At 38.6% G+C, this 24,018-nt stretch overlaps 2 protein-coding genes across 6 annotated transcripts in view; one reads left to right on the top strand and one right to left on the bottom strand.

The window, feature by feature from the left end:
• The window catches only part of SGTB (small glutamine rich tetratricopeptide repeat co-chaperone beta), a 38,251-nt gene extending 17,924 nt beyond the window's left edge, over positions 1-20,327 (bottom strand). For 3 of the 5 annotated variants that reach the window (XM_065655662.1, XM_065655665.1, XM_065655666.1), the window contains exons 1-10: positions 20,265-20,327; positions 18,825-18,951; positions 13,682-13,785; positions 12,859-12,928; positions 9,012-9,111; positions 6,575-6,679; positions 3,578-3,716; positions 3,428-3,490; positions 666-703; positions 343-426 (exon numbers count right to left, since the gene is read on the bottom strand). In XM_065655662.1, coding sequence (XP_065511734.1) covers positions 343-426; positions 666-703; positions 3,428-3,490; positions 3,578-3,716; positions 6,575-6,679; positions 9,012-9,111; positions 12,859-12,928; positions 13,682-13,785; positions 18,825-18,924 — 803 coding nt within the window. In that variant the 5' untranslated portion in view covers positions 18,925-18,951; positions 20,265-20,327. The remainder of the gene's footprint in view (positions 1-342; positions 427-665; positions 704-3,427; positions 3,491-3,577; positions 3,717-6,574; positions 6,680-9,011; positions 9,112-12,858; positions 12,929-13,681; positions 13,786-18,824; positions 18,952-20,264) is intronic. The other 2 variants (XM_065655664.1, XM_065655667.1) reach the window with 2 other exon arrangements.
• A 135-nt stretch (positions 20,328-20,462) lies between these two features.
• The window catches only part of NLN (neurolysin), a 40,094-nt gene continuing 36,538 nt past the window's right edge, over positions 20,463-24,018 (top strand). The window contains exon 1 of the mRNA XM_065655654.1: positions 20,463-20,616. Within this exon, the coding sequence (XP_065511726.1) occupies positions 20,585-20,616 (32 nt within the window). The 5' untranslated portion in view covers positions 20,463-20,584. The remainder of the gene's footprint in view (positions 20,617-24,018) is intronic.

Genomic DNA, 24,018 nt, shown 5'->3' with positions numbered 1-24,018 from the left:
CTAGGACATCAGGTAGTAAATTTATCAACACAAATTGAAAGCATATGTAGGAGTACTTAAACGTTTAAAGGAGCATTTTTAATAAGTGGCATTTAGAAACTAAACAATGTATGAGAAACAGACATTGGAACTGAGCACACAGTTCAGTCATTCCAATTGATGGAATTGTACAAAGCAAACAAACAAGATCTAGGAAAATGAGTCTTCAAGTTCTCTCTTTTAATAATAATCAATGGGGACAGGCCACAGTATAATTGGCTTGACACTATCCCTTTTAAACAGATGTTGCACAATGATGCTTCTACAAATGGAACGGTTAAAACTGCAATTCATGACACTTACGCATGGATCAGGCTGGACAAATCTGACAGGCCACCAACACCTGCAGCAGGGCCACCAATGGCATTTGACATCATCCCCGACATCCTGGAACAGTTAGCACAGTGTTGGCATTGCGATATGCATGGACCTTTACAATATGCAATAAACTGTACTTCTTTTTTGAATTGCTGGGAAGAAATAAGCTGCAAGAAGAAGAAACTGCAGTAGTTTTATTTACAGTGTGCAAAACTAAGAATACATTTTCAGGAATACAGAACTATCCACCTTTCCTCTTAAACTCCTAAAAGACATTTCTTTGAACATTACTCCATTTAAATACTTACAATTGTTGAACTTGAGGATTCTGCATTAAGCTTGCTGCCTAAAATAGACAATATATAGTTGAAATTATAACATATTCACTACTTGGGTTGTAGTAGAAACAAAAAAATCCACATGCTGTATTCTATGTTTTATTACAAAATTAAGCTAAGTTTATGTGCGCAGACATACATGGTCCCCAGCAAAAAATATTTCAAGGATATGAAGCTGAGACAATTTGTTACATATTAGATAAAAAATAGTGATTACATATTCAGACATGAAAAATATTACAAACATGAAAACCCAGTACCAAACAAACTAAAAAAAAACCCCAACCCAACCAACCAAAAAACCCCCACAAACTTAAGGCTTCTAAGGACAAAGGTTTTCTATTTGGCCTTTTGCAGGAAGGTCTGTATTTTTTTGATTCCCAGCCTGTATAAATCAGGTTTGCAACTACTGTTACCACTGGCTATCAGCTGCTAATATTGTAGCAACAAAATACTGCAGAGTAAACCAGTGTGGACTTACTTTGTAGCATAGTTCATGGTAATATATATCTTCTGTGGTAATTACATGTTTTCTCACTTCCTAGTAAGCATGAGGTTATTTAAATTTCTCCTAAGATACCTCAAAACTACATTGTATTTACCATAGTGTAAGGGTGTTTATGGACAGATACTATAAAATAAACCCAACAGCATCCTGGCTTGTATCAGGAATAGTGTGGCCAGCAGGACTAGAGAAGTCATTGTCCCACTGTATTTGGCACTGGCGAGGCCCCACCTTTAATCCTGTGTTCAGTTTTGGGCCCCTCATCATAAGAAAGACACTGAGGTGCTGGAGAGAGTTCAGAGAAGGGCAATGAAGCTGGTGAGGGGTCTGGAGCACAAGTCTGGTGAGAAGGGGCTGAGGGAACTGGGGCTGTTCAGCCTGGAGAAAAGGAGGCTGAGGGGAGACCTGATCGCTGTCTGCAACTGCCTGAAAGGAGGTTGTAGCATGGAGGGTGTTGGTCTCTTCTCCCAAGTAGCAAGTGATAGGACAAGAGGAAATGGCCTCAAGTTGTGCCAGGGGAGGTTTAGATTGGATATGAGGAAAAACTTCTTCACAGAATGAGTTGTCAGGCACTGGAACAGGCTGCCCAGGGAAGTGGTGGAGTCACCATCCCTGGAGGTGTTTAAAAGACGTGTAGATGAGACTCTTAGGGACGTGGTCTAGAGGTGGACTTGGCAGTGTTATGTTAACAGTTGGACTCAAAGGTATTTTCCAACCAAAACAACTCTATGATTCTATTCTATGATGTTTTAAACTTAGTAACATAATTTCTACAGAAATCAGTGTCTCTGTGAATACAAGACCAATAGGCACAATGCAGTATCTGCTTATTCACTATCTTTTTAAGGGAATTACAAAAAAAAAAAAAAAAAGAAAAAAAAAGAAAAAAAAGATACATACAAATATTCATTTTATTGGTCGATATATCTCCACATATATATGTCTCAAAAATTAATCAACTCTTTTCTCTGGTCTACAGTTGGATATGAAATGCCAAATTCAGGTCAATTCTATGGGTAATATAGGATCTTTTCTTTTTTTCCCATCAGTAACAAATCTGATGTAGCTTAGGGGCCCAAAATGGAGGCTAGAAATAACTTCCTCAAGGTCAGACAGTGAGGCCTTTTTTTTTCCTTGAAATCAAAACAACAAACTACACCACAGGAAAATAATGCATTTGTTCCTGGCTGAATGCTCTGTGTTACATGCACTTGACCAGGCATCGTTTGGAAATTATGCAAAAAATCCTTTCCCCATAGTTAGCTCCATATTTAAAAGTATATCTTGGACTCTAAACAGATGCAGACTGAGTAAGTTATGTGGCCAGTGAAGCGGTACACAGAGTTCCAGTGCTACTTAATCACTACTCCCAGCAGAGAACTCGCTCACTGCTTCTTTGCCTACCATCTCTATTATTTGGACCACAGCATCAGACCAGCTGTATTGATCTCTCTTTCAAGAACTGCTTTTCCACACAGAAACACTGGTTGGAATATCCTGACCTAATGAGGCTACCAGAGAGGCAGTAAAGTTTTCACTGAGTTCTCAAAGGAAATACATTATTTTTGCATTCTTTTCTCCAAATTTCATTCTTCAAAGTTAATTCATACCATTTAGCTAAGAAAGCCATGCATGGAGGAAAACTTCTGAGGATCAAAACCACAATTTGCCATTATACTGGAAGTAAAAGAATGCACTATATATTATTTATATTCACTGTTTGCACATCTCATGAAGTTTTTCACACTTAAGGATGTCAGGAATCATTTGAAAGAATAAGAACAGAAAGTTCTCTTCGGTAGTTGTCCCCAAGTAGAGTTACTTTACTCTTGGGTAGACTGCATCTGAATCAACTGCTATTCACTTAAGATGTGATTTCTTGGTATTCGTTGTTAACTGCTATGTGGAGAATAGAAAAGACATTTTCACCACACTGTTGACAGGTGTTTTACTATTGTGCCATCTATAAAACCAGCATAGCTAACTTATGCACATTGTTTTTCATAAGTAAGATAGAATGAATTGGAAATAAGACAGGCATTATAGGAGATTTATGCTTCACTTTGTGTTTTGAGTGCAAAATTAATTAGAAAAGTTTAAATTCAGTATAATGAAACCATTGCCATTATAAGAATATGTATTAAAATTGCTTGTGTTATTAAACAAGAACTATCCTTAAAACTTCAGTTTTAAAAATAGTATAATGTAAAGCTTTAAATGTACTCACCATACTAATGAAGGCAGGATTGTTTATCAAGCTTGCCATGTCAAAGCTAAGTCCAGTTCCAGTCTACAAAAACAAAAAGCAATTGAAAATAAGTTCACCTACAAAATCCCAGTTAAAACTACTGTAAATAAAGATACAGAGAGAACTTACAGGACTGGACATGTCTCTTAGTTTCTGTTCTGCTATTTTCAAATTTGACTTATAAGAGTCATTCTCTGGATCAAGGTCCAGTGCTTTTTGGTAACTGGTAACCGCTTCTTCATATTTATTCACTGAGGTCAGAGCCAACCTAATGTGAAATAAAGAAATCCTGGGTAGAACATAAATGACCATCAAAAGATAATGATACATCTTCTGTTCTAAGTAAAACAGTATCTCAAACCTTGTTTTTAGCTTGAGCACTAAGTTAAAACAAGCTTTGCTATTGTGCTACTACTGTTTAGTGGAAGCACTTACTTTTGCAGAAGAGATGATCCCTCAAGAATTACTCTTGCATTGACAGTTCCATATATGTGCAAGTTACATTAAAAACTCCTTGGCATCATCAAGTGATTTAGCCTATTTTTGAAAGCACAAGCTGGATCCAGCGTCCATGACTTTTTTGCCTAAGCTCAGGAATTCCTCTAAATGTTTCCTCCAGTCTTTTTGATCCAAGAGCTTATTCAGAAGGGTACATGGGTAAGTAGGGTGAAGATACTCTCAACGTGAATTCTGCAGCTTCAAGAAATTAAATACTGGACCTACAAGTTTCAGCATAATAAATTTTTGTCTTAGGATCAGTGCAAGGTTCTCTTTTTGGATCTTCAGCAGCTTGACAAATGGGTTATACAGGATAACAGTAACATCTGTAATATGCTGTAAGAAACCCTTGTATCAAGGAAGTCTTAATGTTCTGAAAAAGATTCTTCTCCGGCAGTTCAGGAGAGCACAGGACAGATCTACTACTTTTGAAGCAATATTTGTTTTCAAATTCAATTAGCTACTACATTTAAAACATCATCTTTCTTTGGGCTATTCCAGAAGTCCATCTGATTGCGGTTGCAGTTCTATCTCTACCGTATTTTCAATTTATACTGACCACAAAACTAAACAGATCTTTTCCACATGTTGTGGAAGATCTGTGTAACCTACATTCAGCTATTTAGTACTCCAGTCCCTGTTTGGTATGTGCTGAGTTACACAGACTGTGTTGATAAACCCGTGCTAGTGCCCGCTAACAAGACTTTAGTCTTATCTCAGGCAAGAGACCTCAGTGTGTTAAGATGTATCAGTCAGAGTCATTACTTTCAGTGATGATGAACTCACTAATAGTATGAAACTCCAGGAGTTTCCAGTAAAGCTCCTGGAGGAACCCACACAATATTAATGTTTTCCATCTTAACACAGTTACTACCATAAACAACATTCTCCCTTTTGGCCCATTAACTTGCCCAGATAGTTTCTGACCAGACAAGAAATGCAATTAGGTATTTCTGTGATGCAATAGTGGTTCTTTTATAGAGCTAGTATGTAAAATTCTGCTTCTTGGAACACAGTACAAGTCAGAAGAGTGGGTGACAGTTTCTTTGCTCACAATTACTACCCAGACAAGTCCTCTCTCAAGGTCATGCTGGAAGTAACACTCTGTCTACACGGCTCCCATTCTCTGCATATTTCTGTGGCACTTCTGTATCTTTCTGTGACATAAAAAGAGTTCTGTCAAATCCTGAGTAAAACTGATATGCCTGCATAATGCAGTCAGAAAACACAGCTTTCTCATAAGGATTTTTTGTTCAGAAGGTGAACACTGCACTTTTTTTCTTCCAGTTATTGCTAAACAAGCACAGTTTCCTCATTCAGCCTACACCAAATGTATTATTATATCCATCTGCTAATTTAAACAATGGTTTGTATCTCAAAATATATCCTCTATAAAACAACTAGACAATCAAAGAAAGAGAAGCTTGATTGCCCGAGAATGATCCCACTTATATTATGAATCAAAAGGCATGCTGGTCTTACACCTAAATCTCTAAAATAACCTCCAGTTTCCAGTTAAATCAGACTGTAGCTTCCCTCCACCTCACAGAAATCAGGGGATCTCAGATTGTCCTATATGAAGAAACTATCTAAAGACAGTTAAAAAGGACAAAAACACTTCAACTGTCCCTAAAATTTCAGAGTGAATTATTCATCTCAAAGACAGGCTACATTTGTATTAGTAAAATAAACTGTCCCGGGAAAAGTTTTCAAGTGATAGAATTCAACCATCATTGATCTTAAATGAATGTCCCTTGGCAGGGTTTTGTTCCAGACAAGCAAGCATTATCCCAGACAATTTTGGGGCATGATTCAGAATTTAACACAGGCCAATGCAATTTAGCAATAGGCAGAATGTGGCCACTCCGTACTGCAAACTAGACTTAATAACATAGATATTAGCCATTTTGTGCCAGCTGACCTACCAAACAATCCCAAGCATTTTTTAATTTATTAGTATAGATATGATCTCAAAAGCCTTATGCAGCATGCAGCCATACACCCACAATATGTTTGATTATTGAAAATGCAAACCTACACATCTTAGAAAAGTGGCCCTTCACTCAAATAGATATCCCCATTCAGAACATTCCTGACTTTTTTTTTCCAGGTACTACTTAATCAGACCCATCGCCTAAAGAGGCTATACTGTTAACAGATAGGACTAAGAAAAACTACCAAAGGGACATAGCTTACTTGTGCTAAACTATCTGCCCCCAAAGAGCTATTGAACAGAAAAATTAAGTCTCTTTTCCTGCTATCCCTATATTTTTAGGATTCTGTTCTCTAACAGCATCATTAACACTTTCACTATTCCAGCTGCACAAGTTTGATTACTCATAACTATGTAGGAGGTAGAAAAAACACATCATGACTTTCTAAACTAAATTTGTGAAGTTGATAAACTGAAATAAAAAAATGTAAACTGATGAAATATATGAAAATGCTGAGATCAACCACATATAAAACTTAAAGCTGACAGCTTGATAGGGTCATCTTCAGAAAATTGCTACACTTCCAGAACCAGAATGTCAGCTAAGTAAAACAACCTAGCTCCACTTATTTCAGAACACCTATAAGGATTTACACTTGAGTCTTCAGTGTTTACTCAGACTTGTAGTAGCTTACCCCATTCTCCCATATGCTTTGCTGTACTTTGGATCTATTGCTATGGCTCTCTCACAATCCTTTATTGCTTCCCGGTAGTTGTTGAGCTTACTTTGAGCAGCAGCCCTAAGAGGAAGAAGGGAGGGAAGGGAGAGAGTTTTGTCAAAAACACACACACACAAAAAACGCCCAAACCAAAGCCCAAGCTTAGATATTCACGTGTCCATGACTAACTTTAGACTTGTTTAATCTTACTGACTTTTCATTCACTATTTAAGCAAGGCCTCAGCTTTCCTCAATTAAGTAGGACAAGCAAATGTTCTGAATTAAGTATATGCTTAAGTACAGTGCTAGAGTGGGGCTTTGGAGAACACACATTCACCTTTAAGGACACAAAGCATAAATAATTTTAAGGAACTGTTTTAGATCCAGTATATGACTATGCACAAAATACACAATAAAACGTGTTAGAAGAAATGAAACTCTCAAGTAGTAGTTTACATAAAATCATTGTTTAAGCAGAAGTATTTTACACAGTTGGGGTTTTCCATCAAGAAGTATAGTTTTACTGCCATTCAAAGGAATGCTGTGATTTTCCCCTATTTATTTTTTTATCAGGCAACTCATGCTTGCAGGTAAATCAGGATAACATTTCTCAATAATCTCTGAATTACTAAATTACGATTCCATCTCTATACTAGAGAATTACTAAGTGCTGCAGACTTTTCTATAACCAGATTAAGGACTTGCCCAAATTAAAAAGGATATTGGAACAGAATAATAATAAAAACTTGCCCAATTCGAAAGGTCGCAAAACACTCTAGTTTGTTCTTCCTTGATTAAAAAAACTACAGTAGAAAGAACAGCATTTCCATTGCACAAAGCACTCTTCTTATTAGGAAAGCGAGATGCTACAATCATCACTATATTCAACTCTTTCTCCTGTGATAATCTCCAAATTGCAAGGTTTTTCTGAATCTGATTTAAATTTCTTCCAAATGGGACTACTTATATATTTTAAATATTTAGGTTGTTTAGCAGTTGTCCAGTTCCACAGATGCCAGTGAAGATGTATGGATAAAAGCTGCAGACAATGATTAGTCTCTCATGTGTTTGAATAGAAAATGTTTTTTCCATGTTTACAAAAAGATTATAAAGCCAGTTAAAACTTTAAGAGCCTCTCAGCTCTTTTTCTCACTGCTGTGAGTAAAAAGTAATACTGTTGAAGACAGTATATTTCCATTACTCCCAAACTAGCTTAAGAAAGAGAAGAATAAGGCCTATATTTATTCAAATACCATATCACCCACAAAACTCCAAGCAACTGCCTGTCTTCTTTTCAATAACTTCATGCAGTACTGTGCTTACTGACATTGAGATTCATTTTGGTCCTCACAAATGTGATATACAATGATATAACACACAGAGTGAAGTATTTCTGCTCTTTCCAGTTACAGATTTGGTGCTTAAGCCCATTTCTGCAGAGGAAGCTTTCAGCGGTTTGAAGAGGCTTTTGAATCTGGCCTTACATTTCCATTTTGTACCTAAAATCACTTATGTGATCAGTTTTCTCAAGGAAAAGAGATGATACACACTTCAACCTGCCATCTTAAAGATGTAAAATATTAGTAAACTGTGCATTTCCTTTCTCTTTGTTCTTGCCACATAACACTGAAGCTTTCACCTTTATTTATCACTAACTAAACTCCAGAGTAATGGAAGTACAGCTCCAAAACCAGAAAAATCCACTGGGTACAATGTCACAAGGCCGGATTGACAGCACTTAAGTTAATATATCCTTCTGGTAACAGAGGCACTGAAGGGTGTAGAGCAGAGCGGCTCTAGAGGCAGGCTAGTTCCAGTAGGGCTCATAGACTATACTGCCTTTGTTCTCACGCTGGTCTTCAGGTCAGTGTAAAGAGTGTACTTCTACTACTGGGTTAATGTGCCCTTCCAGACTTCATCTGCTCCCGTGTCACTGTGTCTTCACAATGGTGAAGAATAGATTATGCAATGAAACTACAACAACAGCCTTGCTACTTTTCAGCATGTCATCATAAAAATTATATTCCTACATGGATGATATTTTTTCCAGGGAAAGTAAATACTAGTGGAGATAGAGATGGCAGCTGTGTCACTAGAAAACCAGAAAAAAAACGCTCTTACTATTCTCAAAGAGACTGGGAATCATAGCCTACATAATGATTTGATACAGACAACCTAAGTCTCAAAAACCTGATCTCAAGTGCTACAAGTAATTTAAAAGCCCATATTACACCTTCAAATGATACTGATATGCTGAATGAGCTCACTTTCATTTTAGATCTTTTACAAATTCAACATAATAAATTTCTGAATAGTGGGGGTTTCCAGCCTCACGTTGTTTTGATCTGCTTCACAATTTATCTTTAAAATGATGAAGTTTGGGAATGAAAAGTGTGCATTATTTTGGTTTTACCTGTTGCAGTAATAGACTGCATTGTTGGGATCCAGTTCTATAGCCCTAGTATAACAATCCACTGCAGCACCATAATTTTCTTCTTTCATGTGATTATTACCTGAAATAAATTATAAAAAGCTCTTAAGTAGTTAAAAGATACAGTGCTATGTATGAAAGAAATAAAGCAGCCACAATATAGCCTCTATATGAGGCAGTTATGACTGCACTCTTTTGAGACAGACAGTTATTTTAAATAGAATTGGCACGAAATAATGCAAATAAAATATCTACTATTTTTTAATGTACATTGTAGTCTACCACATAAAATTTCCCCTTCTCATCTTGCTATTTCATGGTTTCCAGCTAGTTTCTGCTGTTAAGCAGAGATCGTTTTTTTCAGAAGTATAATTTTAATTGCAGTTCCACTCTAATATAGATTCATCAGTCTTAGCTATCATCTTTGAAAGCCTCATAATCCAATAGGCTATATGTTAATTCCTTTTTGGTCTCATTTTCTCACATGTCCCAACAACTTGCTTGTAACTATCCATATAACACAGAAAATCAAACAAAAGCAAAACAAAGCACATAAGGCCCTTGCAATGCCACATATTTCATTCACGAAGATAATGAAAATTATATATAGCACAGGCAATCTAAAATGATTCAGAGGTAACATTTCTCACCAACAAAGCTCATAACTTCTACTCTAATGAAGCTTCATATTTTGTATTATTTAAGTCTAGTGAAGAAACTAGAAATATATAACTTTCCTATAGAAAGAAAATTCTGGAGTAAAGTCTTTCAAAATAAAAGATATCTTACACATTCTTTCCTCTCCAATACAGGGCAGTCCTGGTAGTTTCTTTCTTTCCTGATGACAGAATAGTAGAGAAAAATTCCTAGTTCAGAATGCCCAAGTTTAAGGTTGTCCCTGATCCTGCGACTATAGATCTTCAGCCTGCTAGATCTTACAGAAGCCTTTGTTTCCCAGAAATGACAAGAAATTGTCAGGAAAATTACAGACTTCCACTGACTTCCTTGTATTTTGGCAAAATATTTCAGCCTTCTCCCAAAATAAGCAAGAGAAGAGGTAAGTCAACAGGTTACTACAGATGTAGACAACTGCACAAGGAAAGACTGCTCAAATTCAGTCAGTGCAACATTTTGTCTCTGACAGAAAGCAAAAGACTATGGAGCAAGCAGTTCTAGGTGGCTGTGCTAACTGAAAACAACTATTCTTGAATGTTTTTGTGAACATGGAGAGCTCAACAAACAAAACAAGATTTAAATAACTAAGTTATCATCAAGGTATTACAAAATCACCTCTTCCCAATAGTGGTATACTAGACTGTAATTATAGTCAGCAATCCCTGGCAGTGAGAAGGCAAACTGAAATGGTAATTGCACAATTAAAAAATATACACAGAATTTAACTATATCTGTCTCATTTCTACAGGCCCACCATCTACACATCATTCCTTTGAACTAAGGTAAAGGTCTGTACACTAAACCATGTTGTCAGATAAAAGACTTGCAAGTTCGCTGCACTCAACGAGATTGCAGCAGTTAACATTTCTCTACAACAAAACTGCCATCAATGACTACCAAAGCTGGAATTTCTGATATTGCTCTGAACTAAAGATGACCTGGGGTACAGGGCTAAGCCAGAACTACTATCAGTGGGTACCTTACTTGCTCTCTCTCCAGCTCAATATTGGCTAAAGGAAAACAGAAAACAGCTAGACTTACTGTTTCTGCTGAGGTTACACAATTCAGGACAGAGGGAAAAGCAACTGTAATATTTTCTTTTAACACCAGACAAAAATTCTTAAGACAAAATAAACCCACAAATGGTTATACTTATGAATGTGTGTTCTCTATAACAAAAATACTACCTATTAGCTGTGGTAATACCCAGAACTTTTTAGGATCAAGCCACTGTTACACTATAGAAACTTACTCATAATACGTGCTCTTACATAGCTTACATGAAGCCAAAGTGTCAAGTGATACACAAGGATAGGCAAGTAAATTAAAGTATTTACTAGTCTGGAGGGTATATTATTTCCTGGCTTCATAACAACCAAGAAAGAAAACTCAGCTATCCGATTCTGTTTTGCTATTCATTAGCCAATTTCTATAGGTACTAGGGCTGGTTTGAGAGCCGAGGAGGAGCAGACTGGTGGCCACAAAGGAGAGGGAAGTCATTCCATTGCTAAGGACATACAGATAGAAATGAGGAAATGACAGCTATAGAATTACAGTATTATACAAGACATGGGTCAAATGGACTTCCCCAAGTTATCTAATTTATCTTCCTCTGTCAGGGCAGAAAAGTACTTAAAACTGAGAAGCACGATAGTGGTAATAGATAGTACTTGTGTGAAAATGAGGAGGATTAATATGACAGATCAGTATTAGAAAACAAGACAGGAAGTTTTAATTTTATTATGCGAAATTAACCGGAACCATTCCAAGCAATTCCAAACTGCTTACTAATGCCTCTGATAGCTGACACTTTAAATGGGCTATTGTGAAAGTTTAGACCCTTTCAATATTTTCAGTAAAGACACTGAATTGCTTTAGTAACACCACATAAAGACTAACACATGGCACACATTCATTTCATTTCCTCAGCCTATTTCACAAACCCCTGAGGGCTGAGAGATGACAAGACACAAGTCACAGATTTAAACCATGTGCTGCTATAACACCCACACCTGGAAAGTGCTGAATATCCCTACAGTCGCATAACCATACTGAGTGCTACAGATATTCTTCACTTTCCATGAGCTGGCAGCAGACAGCAGAATGAAAAACCAGTAAGCACAGCAGGTATGCTATAAATTACCAACTAGTTTTGACTTGTGACCTAAAGCTATGTGAGCTCTTATCCTTAAAGAGCTAATGAGCAACTTCAACAGTTAGGAAAACTTACTATGAGAGCCAGTAATGGACTGCATTAATGACTACAAGATGACCAATTTTAAAGATAAGACAGACATGGAGATCATTCTCAAAAACAGTAGAACTTTACTGACATCATTATCCTGAAATTTTTGAGAGGATTCCATCTGCTTTGCAATTAGAAACTTACTTATTTTTTCTATAAAATTCAAATATCTGAAAATCCAACAGGTCATAAAGACATGATTTATTGAGCATCAATCCACCTGATAACAATTCATATCAGTTATCAGTACTACATGCTTTTTCTCCTTCTTTTCTGGGGGAAATAAAATGGATTCCTAGGGTAGCATTAGTGAGGATTTCTATGGTGCAGCTGCTTTTCCTCACATAACAGCAATAACATCTATCAAAGGGAAAAGAAACAACTGGCTTTTCTACAGTTTTTACAGAGCATACAAATTACTTCACATATGTGAAATACTAACCCTCATAAGTTCACAAGAATTTGTCTGTTGGCTTCAGCTGGGTCAGCTTTTTACCAAAGTTTTAATATTCAGCTGGCACATAATACTTGACATCCCATAACCTTTTCAATATGAAGTAGAAACTTGTATAGAAATTCTATGGACGAACATATAAATCTATAATATACCAAACAATAATGGTTCATTCATTAAAGCTTCTACTATTCAGGAATGTTGCCCAGGACTTCACGTGTTATCCCTTAGTTTTTAAACAACCTCCTGAGTAAGGGAGAGAATAGACTATATTTTCTTAAACCCCAGAAGGAGCAAATCACTTAGGCCTCTTACAACATAAAAATCAACAGAGAATATAAGTTCAATATTTTGTGCAATGTGTGTGGTGCTCAGCTGCTGTACTATCACTATCCATGATAACCCAAAAATCTTAATAAAGGCATAAGATGTTCATTCCTATGTCTATTACAAACCTTCATCCTTCAGTTGGTCAGCCTTTACAACATCCTCTGGAAAAGGATCTGAGAGGGGCAGCATGTCATTCTGTATGTAAACAAACCAAGATTTTTTTCATCAAAATACATGCCCTGGGCAGCATCATATCAACAAGCAACCAGATGTTCTGTAGTGCACAGGAAGTATGAAAGAACTACGCTTCACTAAAACATCCTTAGAAGAGAAAGAAGACTTGCTTTCTACTACTCAAAAAACCTTATGACTCACACATTTTAAGGAAGTCAAGGGGAAAAGAGCTGCTATGTTTCTACAGTCTTGGTTTTCTTCCTTCTCACTCTGCTATTTGCCATCCTGGTAGTTCTTGTGCTTCCTGTACTAGGGATCCCATATAACATGTATAATCAGTACACATTTTTGAAGTTCCCATTTTAAGGTTAGTGTTCATGGAGATGTTTTTAAAACTGAAAAACTAAATTATTTCCAGAAGGACAGGAGAAGCATCAGCAAACTGAAAAGGAGTTGAGGTCCACACTTCACAGATATTTATCTCTGGGAATTGCAAAATGCTTAATTGAAGGATAAAATCCTTCCAGTGAGAATGAGACATGCACTGTTTAGTAATTTTCTATATGGAATTTCCCTTGTCTAGCCGAAATTAATTCCTCCCTCTGCCCCAAAAGATTCTCATTCTGCTAGCTTTTATGGAAATTTCACTTTTTTCATGTTTTCTTTAAGTTTCCACATCATTTTAACCAATACAGCACTTCAAGATTGTGTATACAACATGAAATATTAGTACATATTGGCAGAGCAACTCTAGAATCGAAATTAAACTCTTACCTTTTGAAAAGAATTTGTGAACATTTCTATCAAATGCTGTGGAGGTGCAAGATGAGTATCTTCCAGGTTAATCTTAAACACAGTCTCCAGACACTGAATTGCAACTTACAAGAAAAAAAAAAAGTCACCAGTTTCTCAATAGAAGTATAATTTCACTTATTTATTTATAAAGCTGTGACTCACTTCCTTATTCAGCTAGTAAAAGCAGCTCTTGGAACAGATCATAAAATAAAGAGAGGCTACCTGTTCCTCATAGAATTGACTTGCTGAAAAATAGTATAAGCTATACAGAATCCATATATAGTTAGGCCATTATTCTTAAAGCGATTAAAAACTTTTATTTCAATTCTTTCAAACATTTAATTTTTTTTTTCTTTTAACACAAAAATATGGGAGTTTAACAAAAGCTCCACAATTCATAGTACAACCATGCATGTCTCACACACTCCACTTCAAAACACCACAACTGCCATATATTTGTGCAACACAATAGCTGCAACAAAATGGCTCATCTTTACTGTAAAGATTAAACACCAGATACTTATTACTCTTATCTTTTTTTGGAATAAAATATAGTCATTAGAAGACACTGTCTCTTCGTAAAATGCTTCATTAATCACAAGCCTTTATCCTTTCATGTGTGTGTGATATCCTTTCATGTGTTCTGTTGTGTAAGGATTAAGTAGCCCTCCCAAACCTGCAATTACACAAATATGCTCACAATAAGCAATTCTAAAAAAAGCAGAGCCAAACACCTAAATGAAGTTACAAACATGCTCACATATTTTTCAGCAAAAGAAGATCAATGGTATCTACTATATAAAATTCTGTATATATACACATTCTGTCAATTACAATATCTCAAATTATATCATTATTTTCCCTGCCATCTTGAGAATGTAGTAGAATGTTTTTTATTAAGGTATATTATCTAAATATTTTAGACTGAAAGCCAAGAAGGAACAAAGAGTCTTTGTAAAGCCTAGCTTGAACAGAGAAATGACTTTTTAAACTCAAACTACAGATAACCAGGAGTAACTGAATTCAAATTAAGTATCTGTAAAAACTGAATCTTAGAATTTAAATTGAATTTCAGTCCAATATTAATATAATAAATATAATTTGAATTCCTATTTGCATTATAATGAACCTTAACACTGAGCCAGAATTAGAGAAGTAAAATTGCTGAAATTCAACAACAGTAAGGCCCGTTCGAGAACCCTATTTTCTATGTCATAGCTGGGAGAAAGGAGGGGGGGAAGCAGACAAAAAATAAATAGTAAAACTTGGAAGCTGTAATTTTTTTAAAACTCTGATAACATACAATAGAAATTATTCAGAAAAAGTCAAGTATGATACAAAATTAATGTTGATAACATGTAACAATTGAATACATTGTTAAACACGCATACTACTTGCTCCTATAACCTCTAAATGCTAAAAATGTATCAATTTGCCAGGTTCTAAACTATCCAGTAAGAGTGCTGAAGGATTTGGGTTCAACTCCTTTGTCTCCTGCTATGTAGAAAAACTTAATTCTTGTAAAGTAAGTACTGATTATGCTGAATTCTGAATTATATATTAATAGTACTTACCATCAGGTCTATCCTAAAATCGATGGAATTACATATATCATTTTTCCTTATATGACTTAATAGGAAGCCAGTTGCCATAGTATACTCACAAATTTTCCTCTCAAGCTTCTTTTAAGCTAAAGGCACACCCTATCCTGAATGCCTCACCTCGGCTTTGCATAAATTTAAAATACAGCCCCCTCCTTTATCTTTCTCAAGGCATTAAGTCTGTGACACAAATTCTCTATCATACAAGAGATCTCTGCAAAATGTTGCAGTGCAAATTATGCTCAAACAAAATAATCCTGAGTATAGTACTATTACTAGTATGCATATCTGTGAAACAATCAGTTGTTACAGTGAACTCCCACATTTCTCCTTTAACTGAAAAACTGAATTTATAATCCTTATAATCTACCTATCACAGGTATAACAAAATAAGGAGCTCTTACGGGATTAATCCATAGCTTAGAATAATAAGCGCTGGTTAATATGCAAGCCAACAATTGAAACGTGTGTAAAAATAAACATAGCCAAACCAGAAACTTTTCCAAAACAGGAGATATATTAAGTTGCGACAACTACCCTGTTTTAATGCGACGTAAAAACCTGACCCCAGTAAAGTCAAAGGATTGCAGACTTGGTTTTGTCTGAAAATTATTCCACAAGACCAGACTGATGGCATCTCACAATCCCATTATCAAGGTGAGGCACTGTCCACTGCTGCAAGCTTGATACCGTCAGTAGGTTTGGAAAGACTTGCATCACCACATGAGCTATTAATCTAAGATTTTTCCCATGTCTGATTTCAAAGGCCAAAGTTATCTGTTCTCTCAATTACCTCCACTGTCATACACACTTTCAGAGGCCTACATGGTTGCTGAAGCTTGTGCTGACTACCCTGCAAATGAGTACAGACACCTACCTCCCTACTGAACAGCTGGGATTCACATGAACAGCTACCACCTGGCAACAGGAGCTCTTGGGGTGTGCTGGAGCCCAGTTCAGCATCCCCAAGGCCACACAGCTCCAGGATTTTTTGCTGTCCAAGCACAAGCCGCAAGCAACATCAAGGTATTACAGCAGACATGCAGGCTGTCCATCACTGAATAATGAAAACTAATTGGGCTGCTGAGGCCCCTTTAGTACTCAGTATCACCTTGCTTCATCTTACATGTAATAGTACATGCATCCCTTGCCTAAAGGAGTGCATTCCACTGTTTTGGAAACAATGCATTAGAGAAATTCATTGCAGTACACTGATCTTAGAAGAAAAAAAAAATCACAGCCTTGTGCACATTGTAGAGAGCTTCTGCTTTAATCCCACAGAAACAGGTGTCATAGACAAAAAAAAATTAGAAACTATAAACAGGAAAGATAAATAACTGCCATTTAAACACACTGTGTAAAATATAACTTGGAAGAAGTGAAGTTTCTAGTTCATCCAATACGGTTGAGTGTTAACCACCAGAGATCTATACCACTGCTCCAGATCCTAGGTTGTAGGGGAAGATATTTCTCCAGTCTACCTTCCAATCATTCCACTTTCTCAAATTAAGGCATTTTTATTCATCATGCAAGTACAAAATTCTCAGAGGAAATTCACACTATCATTGACATTGCTATATAATTCAAACATGCAGAATGCGGGTTATCAATATAAATGGAGTTGCAATACATGCTAGACTTCTATTTTGGTAAAGTCTCAATTTCATTCGTAATGTCCTAGCTCTTTTATTGTTTTTTGGGGAAGCAGAACTGTTTAAATTACTTTGTGGCACAGACACTTAATCATACAGTGTTTTATCTTTTCATAGACACCAAGCAGGTACACAAGGTACCAATGAAAAAATTAGTCAAGTTTTTTCATCCCTTATGTCTCCACCTAACATTAAACACTTCAGTGAGTGGGACTTATGTTATTGCTACGCCACACACACTAAAGATATTTTGCACAACTCAAATGAGTCAATTATTCAGAATTCCCACCTCCCATCCTCTAACACATAGCATATGGTACCATGCTTTTGGCAGGGCCTACCTCTAAAATTAGGATTTCATATCTGTATTAAAATGGTAAATTCTACATCAGCATTTAAACACAACTGAGGTTTGATAATATTTTTTGTTCAGAAAACGGAATCTTAAAATTGTTGATTCTTTCATATAGACATTGGCTAAGGCTGCTCTAAGACATTATCAGGTAAATTTCAGTCATAACCCAATGTTTATCAGTTTTATCATAAAAACAAAAGAAATACTCTCATCTCTCACATGACTTCCAAAACTATTCTTTCATCAGCTGAACATCGTCATAGCCTGATACAGGTTAAATTCACAGATGACTACCACTTTTCAAATGTACAAAATGCTACAAATTCTGATGTAAAACCAAATATTTTGGCTTATATTCTTTTGGGAGTATCCTTTGAATATTGTGATACAAATGTTTCTTCCTTGCTTACATTAGTGAACAGCTGCACTCTAAAACCCCTAGACACTGGAAGTGAGCACACTCCATGTTCATATTTTTAAGTGTATGCCACTGTGAAGCAGGGGTTGTTTTGCACCTCGGTAAAGCCTACTCTCCGCACCTCAGATTTCATGTAACTTAGTGATTAACAGCCTGGGTGTTGTTCATTGCACTGCTGGTCCTAGACTTCCCCTTCTTACATCCAAATCCCTCCTCTGATTGAGTCATACAAAGATTGCTTGAAACAGTGCAAAGTTCTTTTAAATAGATGCTATGAAAAGCTTATTCCAGAATTAGGACTTTTTGTTCTCCTCTTGCTTAATTCCACATTGTGATACCACCTGCCATGAAGTCTCCAGGAATTAGGGAAAAGGAATAAGAGCAGTATGAAAGAGAAAGACAGATACTATGAAGTTAAAAAGTCTTAATGCATGTCTGTCAACAGAGGAATACATACCTAAGTCCATCTTTCTGTAGCTATGTCTATATGTCTTGGATCGATAATAGAAACTATACCCTATTGAAAATATTCACTACCATGTGCTCTTTGGAATCACTGTTCAAGTGTAAAAGAAATGCAAAACATTTATTTTATTTTCTGTATACTTAGGATCTCTTAGCCTCCCTCATAAATTACATGGAAGTCTTGCAAGTATGAAACAGGAGCTTTCCCCATATACCATAACCAATATATGGTAATTTTTTTACTTCCTCTATTGCCAGTACATCTATTATCAAACACAAAATGCAGAAAGAAACCAAACTTAAAAGTAAAGAGAAAAAGGAATCAGCAGACACATACACAAATCATTACCATAGTCAGTATTATGACACTGCTTAACTTGATATGATTCAAAGTATCTGTTGCTCAAAATTAATGCAGTACACATTTTGTAACTTCAGAACATTTTTAAAATGAGAGATGTTTTAAAATTAATAATCTCAGAAATATTAAAATCATTATCTTCTTGACCAATGATATCTGGTGGCAGTTTCAGTTAGGTCACGCCAGTTACTTTCTATGATAATATACACCATGCAATTTAACATATGGGTAGGTATTATACATACATATACTAGAACCTTTACCACTTACCTTCCAAGCTTTCTTGTTCATCTGGAGTGAAAGTATCCATCTGACTTTGCTCTCTCAAGAAATGGATGACTGCATACACCAAACGTTTGATGGATGACATCTTGAAGTCAATGAGTTTCTCCTATCCCTTAAAAACAATGAGATTTCTTATTTCAGAAACATGAATTCTTAGAGTATTCCCACCAACCTCATCAAGAAGTATACAAAAACTAGTCCTTCACCAGAAAGCCCAATAAAGTGATGCCTTGAAACAAGTGGTCAAATTGTATGGATTAGAGTACTCCTACAATTGCATAGTTTAACTATCAGCAAAAGAGCGTAGATTTCCTCAGATTTATTCCTGTGGGAGAATTCACCAAGGCTAAAATAATTTAGCAACTTACTTTTCTTTCTTTTCTTTTTTTCTTTTTTTTTAAAATACAGTTTGGATTTTATTTCTAAGACATATGCACTTGGAAGCAGGAGCACATGTTTAAGTCAAAATCAATTAAAAAGACACATTAATAAAAGTAATGACATATGAAAACACACTTTAATAAAAATATTATATTATCTGACGCTGTGCTGCTCAATGATTTATATTCCCTTGGAAAAAAAAAACTGGAACACTGTGACCTCAGTGCACACTTGTGATTAGTGGCACTACTGGTCCCGTCTGGTTTGCATTCAGCATCAGCTGGGAGTTACATAACTTCAGCGAAAATTTTAGTTACAACTTTCTGAGTTATTTTTCCTTAAAGCACTCCGATTTGAAAAGGGCACAACCTCATCCAGTCGCCAGGGGAAACCAGGTTAAAAACCAGCATCAAATGAATGGCAAGACCAGAGCCAGCCCTCTCTACATCATTTTCTCTCAGCAACTCCCGAGCAAACCGATGTGCAGCCAAACCCACGCTGAGCAACCGCTGCCGCGGGGACGGAGCAACGCCGGCTCCTCGCCTGGGGGCGGCTGCCGGGGCTGCACAGCGGCGGCCACCGCCGGACCTGGGCTCCCCGCACGGAAGGGCCGAGGAAGCGGCCGCCGCTGTGCCCCGCTCCTCGGCGCCGACACGCCCCACCGGGCGGGCAGCACGGGGTCCCGCTGGCTGGGGCCCGCCCCCACGGCCACGGCCACGGCCGGGCGCCGCGATCCGTGTCCCCCCGCCGCCCACCTCCCACTGCCGCGTCAGGCCACAGGGGCTGCTCGCTCCGGCCCGGAGGGCAGGTCCGTCCCGCAGGAGCGGGGCGCCCCACCGTCCTCGGGCTCCCCTCGGCACCGCGGGGACAGCGGCCGCGCCGCCCAGCCCCTCCCGCCGCCTGGGGCCCACCGAACGCCCGGAGGGTGCCCGCTCCGCCCCACCACCCCCGAGCTCCGGGGACGAGGGGCTCCGAGAGGGCGGCGTACAGCCGCCTCGTCCCCGCGGAGCTGCGCTCGCCGCCGAGACGGGGCACGGCCCTTACCCTGCGAGCCGCGGCGAGCCCCGCTCAGCGCCCGGCCCCGGCAGCGCCGCCGGCTGCGAAACACAACGGCCGCGAGGGCGCGCGGACGGGCGCGAGGGCGGGCGGACGGGCGCGCGCGCGCGCGGCGCCGCGGGGTTGGCGGGGGGAGAGGCGCGAGCGGCGGCTGCGCGCGCGCTCGGCAGCGGCGGGAAGGGCGTGGCGAGGCGGCGACGGAAGCGGACGCGCAGGGCGGCGGCGCGAGGCCGGGGGCCGTGCCCGCGGCCGGCGAAAGGGCGGGGCGGCAGCTGGAGCACAGCCGGCCCTTCCTCCTCCTCCTCCTCATGCTGGCCCTGTGCGCGGGCGCGGCTCGCAGGTAGGCACGGAGGGGAGCGGGAGATCTCGCGGCTAGGGGCGGCAGCCGGTCTCCGGCGTGGGGCCGCCTGACTGGAAGCCCTGAGAGCCCCGAGTCGCGCGCGGCCGACGAGGGTCCTCGTCCCCCGGGGAGCCGGGCCCGGGCTGCGGCCGCGTGTCCTGGCGTGCGGCCGGTCGTGGGGCCTGGCTGACTGGCCCCCGTGCGGCCGGGCCGAGGCGGGGGCTGCGGGGCGGCTCCGAGTAGCCGGCGGGGCGGGCGGCGCAGACAATAGTGCAGGAAACTTCGCAGCCCGTGCGGTTTATTGCCTCAGCTCCCGGCGTGTTTCCCGCGGTCCGCCTTGGCCGGAGTAACCTCCGTTAGGTACAGCTTCCAGGTGGGCACAGTGAGCGAGGCGAGGCCTCTGCCTTGTAGCTCTTGCACGGAGTATCAGACACACCGCGGGGGAAATGAGCAGGAAAACAATGGAGTGAGATTTGAAGCTGTGGCACTAGGGCTCTTCGGCAAGATGTATGTGAACTGAGACGGGTTGATGTGTTTTTGACAGCTTTATAAAAAGGCGTGTCACTATTTCACACTGTATGAGGGGTGGGATGGGTACAAATATATTATTGAAGGGTTTTTAAATAAGGAATTAATTATTTTTCTCTGTAATGAATGCTAGCTCTAAGTGGAGCCAGAAAACGAGAGTGGAAGAAGGCTTATAGGCAGTTCTAGATGGGCTAGACAAATGGGCATCACTGGAGAAACTGCGAGGGCAGAACAATATAAGCAAAGAACCATATTTAATAGGAGACATGGACACAGTAGAGAGTCAGATTATAAATACACTGTGGTAATGAGAATGGAGATGAATTTTGAGTGTAAAATGATGAAGATGGTTACCTCTTGTGGACTTGAGAGAAATGACAAGTTGTGTGCTAACTGCATAAAATGTACCATTTTTGTCCTGTTTCACAGCCTTTGTTTGGGTTGGATTAGGGTTGAGGGGTACTAGCAGTTACAAAATAAGATCCAGAATCTTTTTATTTTCATAAGGCTTCTGCTGTTATAAAATAATTGAGCAATTTTGTTGAGTAAGGTGCACAACTGTTTTCCTAATATGCATTTACATTCCTTTTGTATAGTCATTTTCACTGTTCTTGGTATTTTGTGTTTACCATCCTTGTTTGTCCTACAGATTTTTCCAACAAAAAGAAGGAAAGGAAGGAAAGGAAAAGAAGCATGGACATTTTTTTTCTTTAGAAAAAACCTAAAAGGTCTACCTTTGTTTGCAATTTGCATTTGGAAGCTAAAGATGCCTCCTTAAGTAATAATAAAGTATTGGGTATTGACTTAAATATTTCTTATTTCATCACTTGTTGTAAGTACAGTGAGGAATGATCACTTCACTTTGTTAATTGTGACTTTTTTTCCCCCAGTCATCATTTGAGTGTGCCCAAAGAATCGTTTCACAAGAGAGAGTGATCTTGAATGCCTAATAGTGACCACTGACCTTCAAATGTTAAACAATTGTTCACAGAAATGTTGAATAGCAAAGAGTCTCAGCTTCTACTTTTCCCAAAGGCATCTTAACAGAAGATAAAAATGACAGTTTTTTGCAAGTTTCAAGTATCATGCCTTACATTGAATAGAAGAACTATGTTGCAGGTTCGATTCTTTTGGTTAAAGTAGTCAGCTTTTGTAAGGGAGGCTATTTCCAATTAAATACCTTTCCTGTTGGAATGTGAAAGATTCAAAGATTAATATCTAGTTCAATAAAATGCATGGAAAAAGGCAGGCTAAGAGGTAGATTAAGTGCAGCAGTCTGTTTAATTTTCAGGATATTCTTAGAAATGGAAAAAAAATCTGAGTAAAAGTAGACACACTGATTTAAATAATTTCATTGTCCTAAAATAATTATCTAGGATCCTTGAATTTTGGAGTCTTTATTTGAAAAATCTTAAAAATCAGGATTTGAATAGGAAAATACATGTACATGGACTCTGGAAAAACTAAAATTTATATTTAAGATCTAATTTTTTATTTCCGTCACTGGAAAGAAGCTCTGAACACCAGCTTTCCTCTTGATGAAGAAGTAAACTAGCAAGAAACTGGGGCTGGAGGAAAGAAGAAGGAGGAGGAATTATGTTGGAGGGCAAAGAAACAGGAAGAACTTTTATAGTCACTTCCTTATATCATACTTATCACCATAGTGTGTGCATATGCTTACATTAAACTTCTCAGGTGCATCACCTCAGCAATGGCAAGGGACAGAACAGGACACGTGGTACATTTTTCTATTTCCATGTGCTCTGTGGACTACACAACCTCCTGTGTGTATTGCAGCAGCATTTTTTTCCTGTGGTCAAAAGCAACAGCTGCTACCTTTCTAACTGCAGCAGGCTCCAGAAGAACAGTTAGTCTATGAGACGGAGTTTGCAGAATAAAATTGTTCCCTGGGCTGGCTAATCCAAAAATGTCAGGCTTAGAAGCATTTTGTGGACTGAGTTTGACCCACGGAGCACCAGCTGGACCAGACCAAGCAATGCAAGCAATGGCTTTTGGGGACATAACTGTTCTGTCATTCATAGGAGAAGAAATGCTTGGCTTGGAAAGATTTCTTTTAAATGGTTTGAGTTAGTTCAGAAGTCTGTTCTTTCTTCTGCAGGAACCAGGATCGGGTACCTCAGAAAGCAAGCAAGATAGGATGAATGGATAGTACTATCTTTTCAGAACAATCTAGGAATTGAGGACTTCCCAACACAGAAGCAGTTATCTCATATGATCTTGTACAAAAACTTGTCCAGTAGTAGCCTCCTAAAACTCTTCAATCTGAGTTATGTTGGAGGTGATGGGGTAAAATTTATCCCTGTTCATTCTCCTTCTTCATAATTGTATAAATCTTTGAAGTACTTCCTCTCTTGTGGTTTTTTTTTTTTAAATCCAATCTGTAGAATACCAGTCTAGTTAATTGTTTTTTGAAAGAGTCCATTCCTCACTGCAGCTGATTGTTACAACTCCCTGTGACTTGGTAGAACAGGAGAAGGTTTTGGCAGGTGGGAGAACAGAAAATGAGCTTATAATTGTCAGATGGATCAGAACTGCACATAGTATCTGTGTGCTTCATGTCATTACAGAGTGGAATAATGAATCTTTGTGTTTTGTTCTTTCTTCTACCTCTACCAAATCCTATAGTTCCCTTCTTTTCAGCTGCTTCTTGGCTCGTGTTTTCATTAAACTGTTATGTCTCCAGAATTATTAGATCAGCTCACAGCTCATCACTATGTATGCAAAGTCAGAAGTGTGTGTCACTTCACATTTATTAAGACTGAAATTCACTTCGTTAGTGGTATTAAACTTTACTCAGTGTTGTGATATTCTTCCACATATTTTTGTGGCTTCCTTTAGTACAGTGCATTATAA

The sequence above is a fragment of the Caloenas nicobarica genome, chromosome Z (genome assembly GCF_036013445.1).
Source record: "Caloenas nicobarica isolate bCalNic1 chromosome Z, bCalNic1.hap1, whole genome shotgun sequence".
Taxonomy (NCBI): Eukaryota; Metazoa; Chordata; class Aves; order Columbiformes; family Columbidae; genus Caloenas; species Caloenas nicobarica.
The sequence above is the reverse complement of the archived record's forward strand: the minus strand, read 5'-3'. Positions and strand labels throughout refer to the sequence as shown.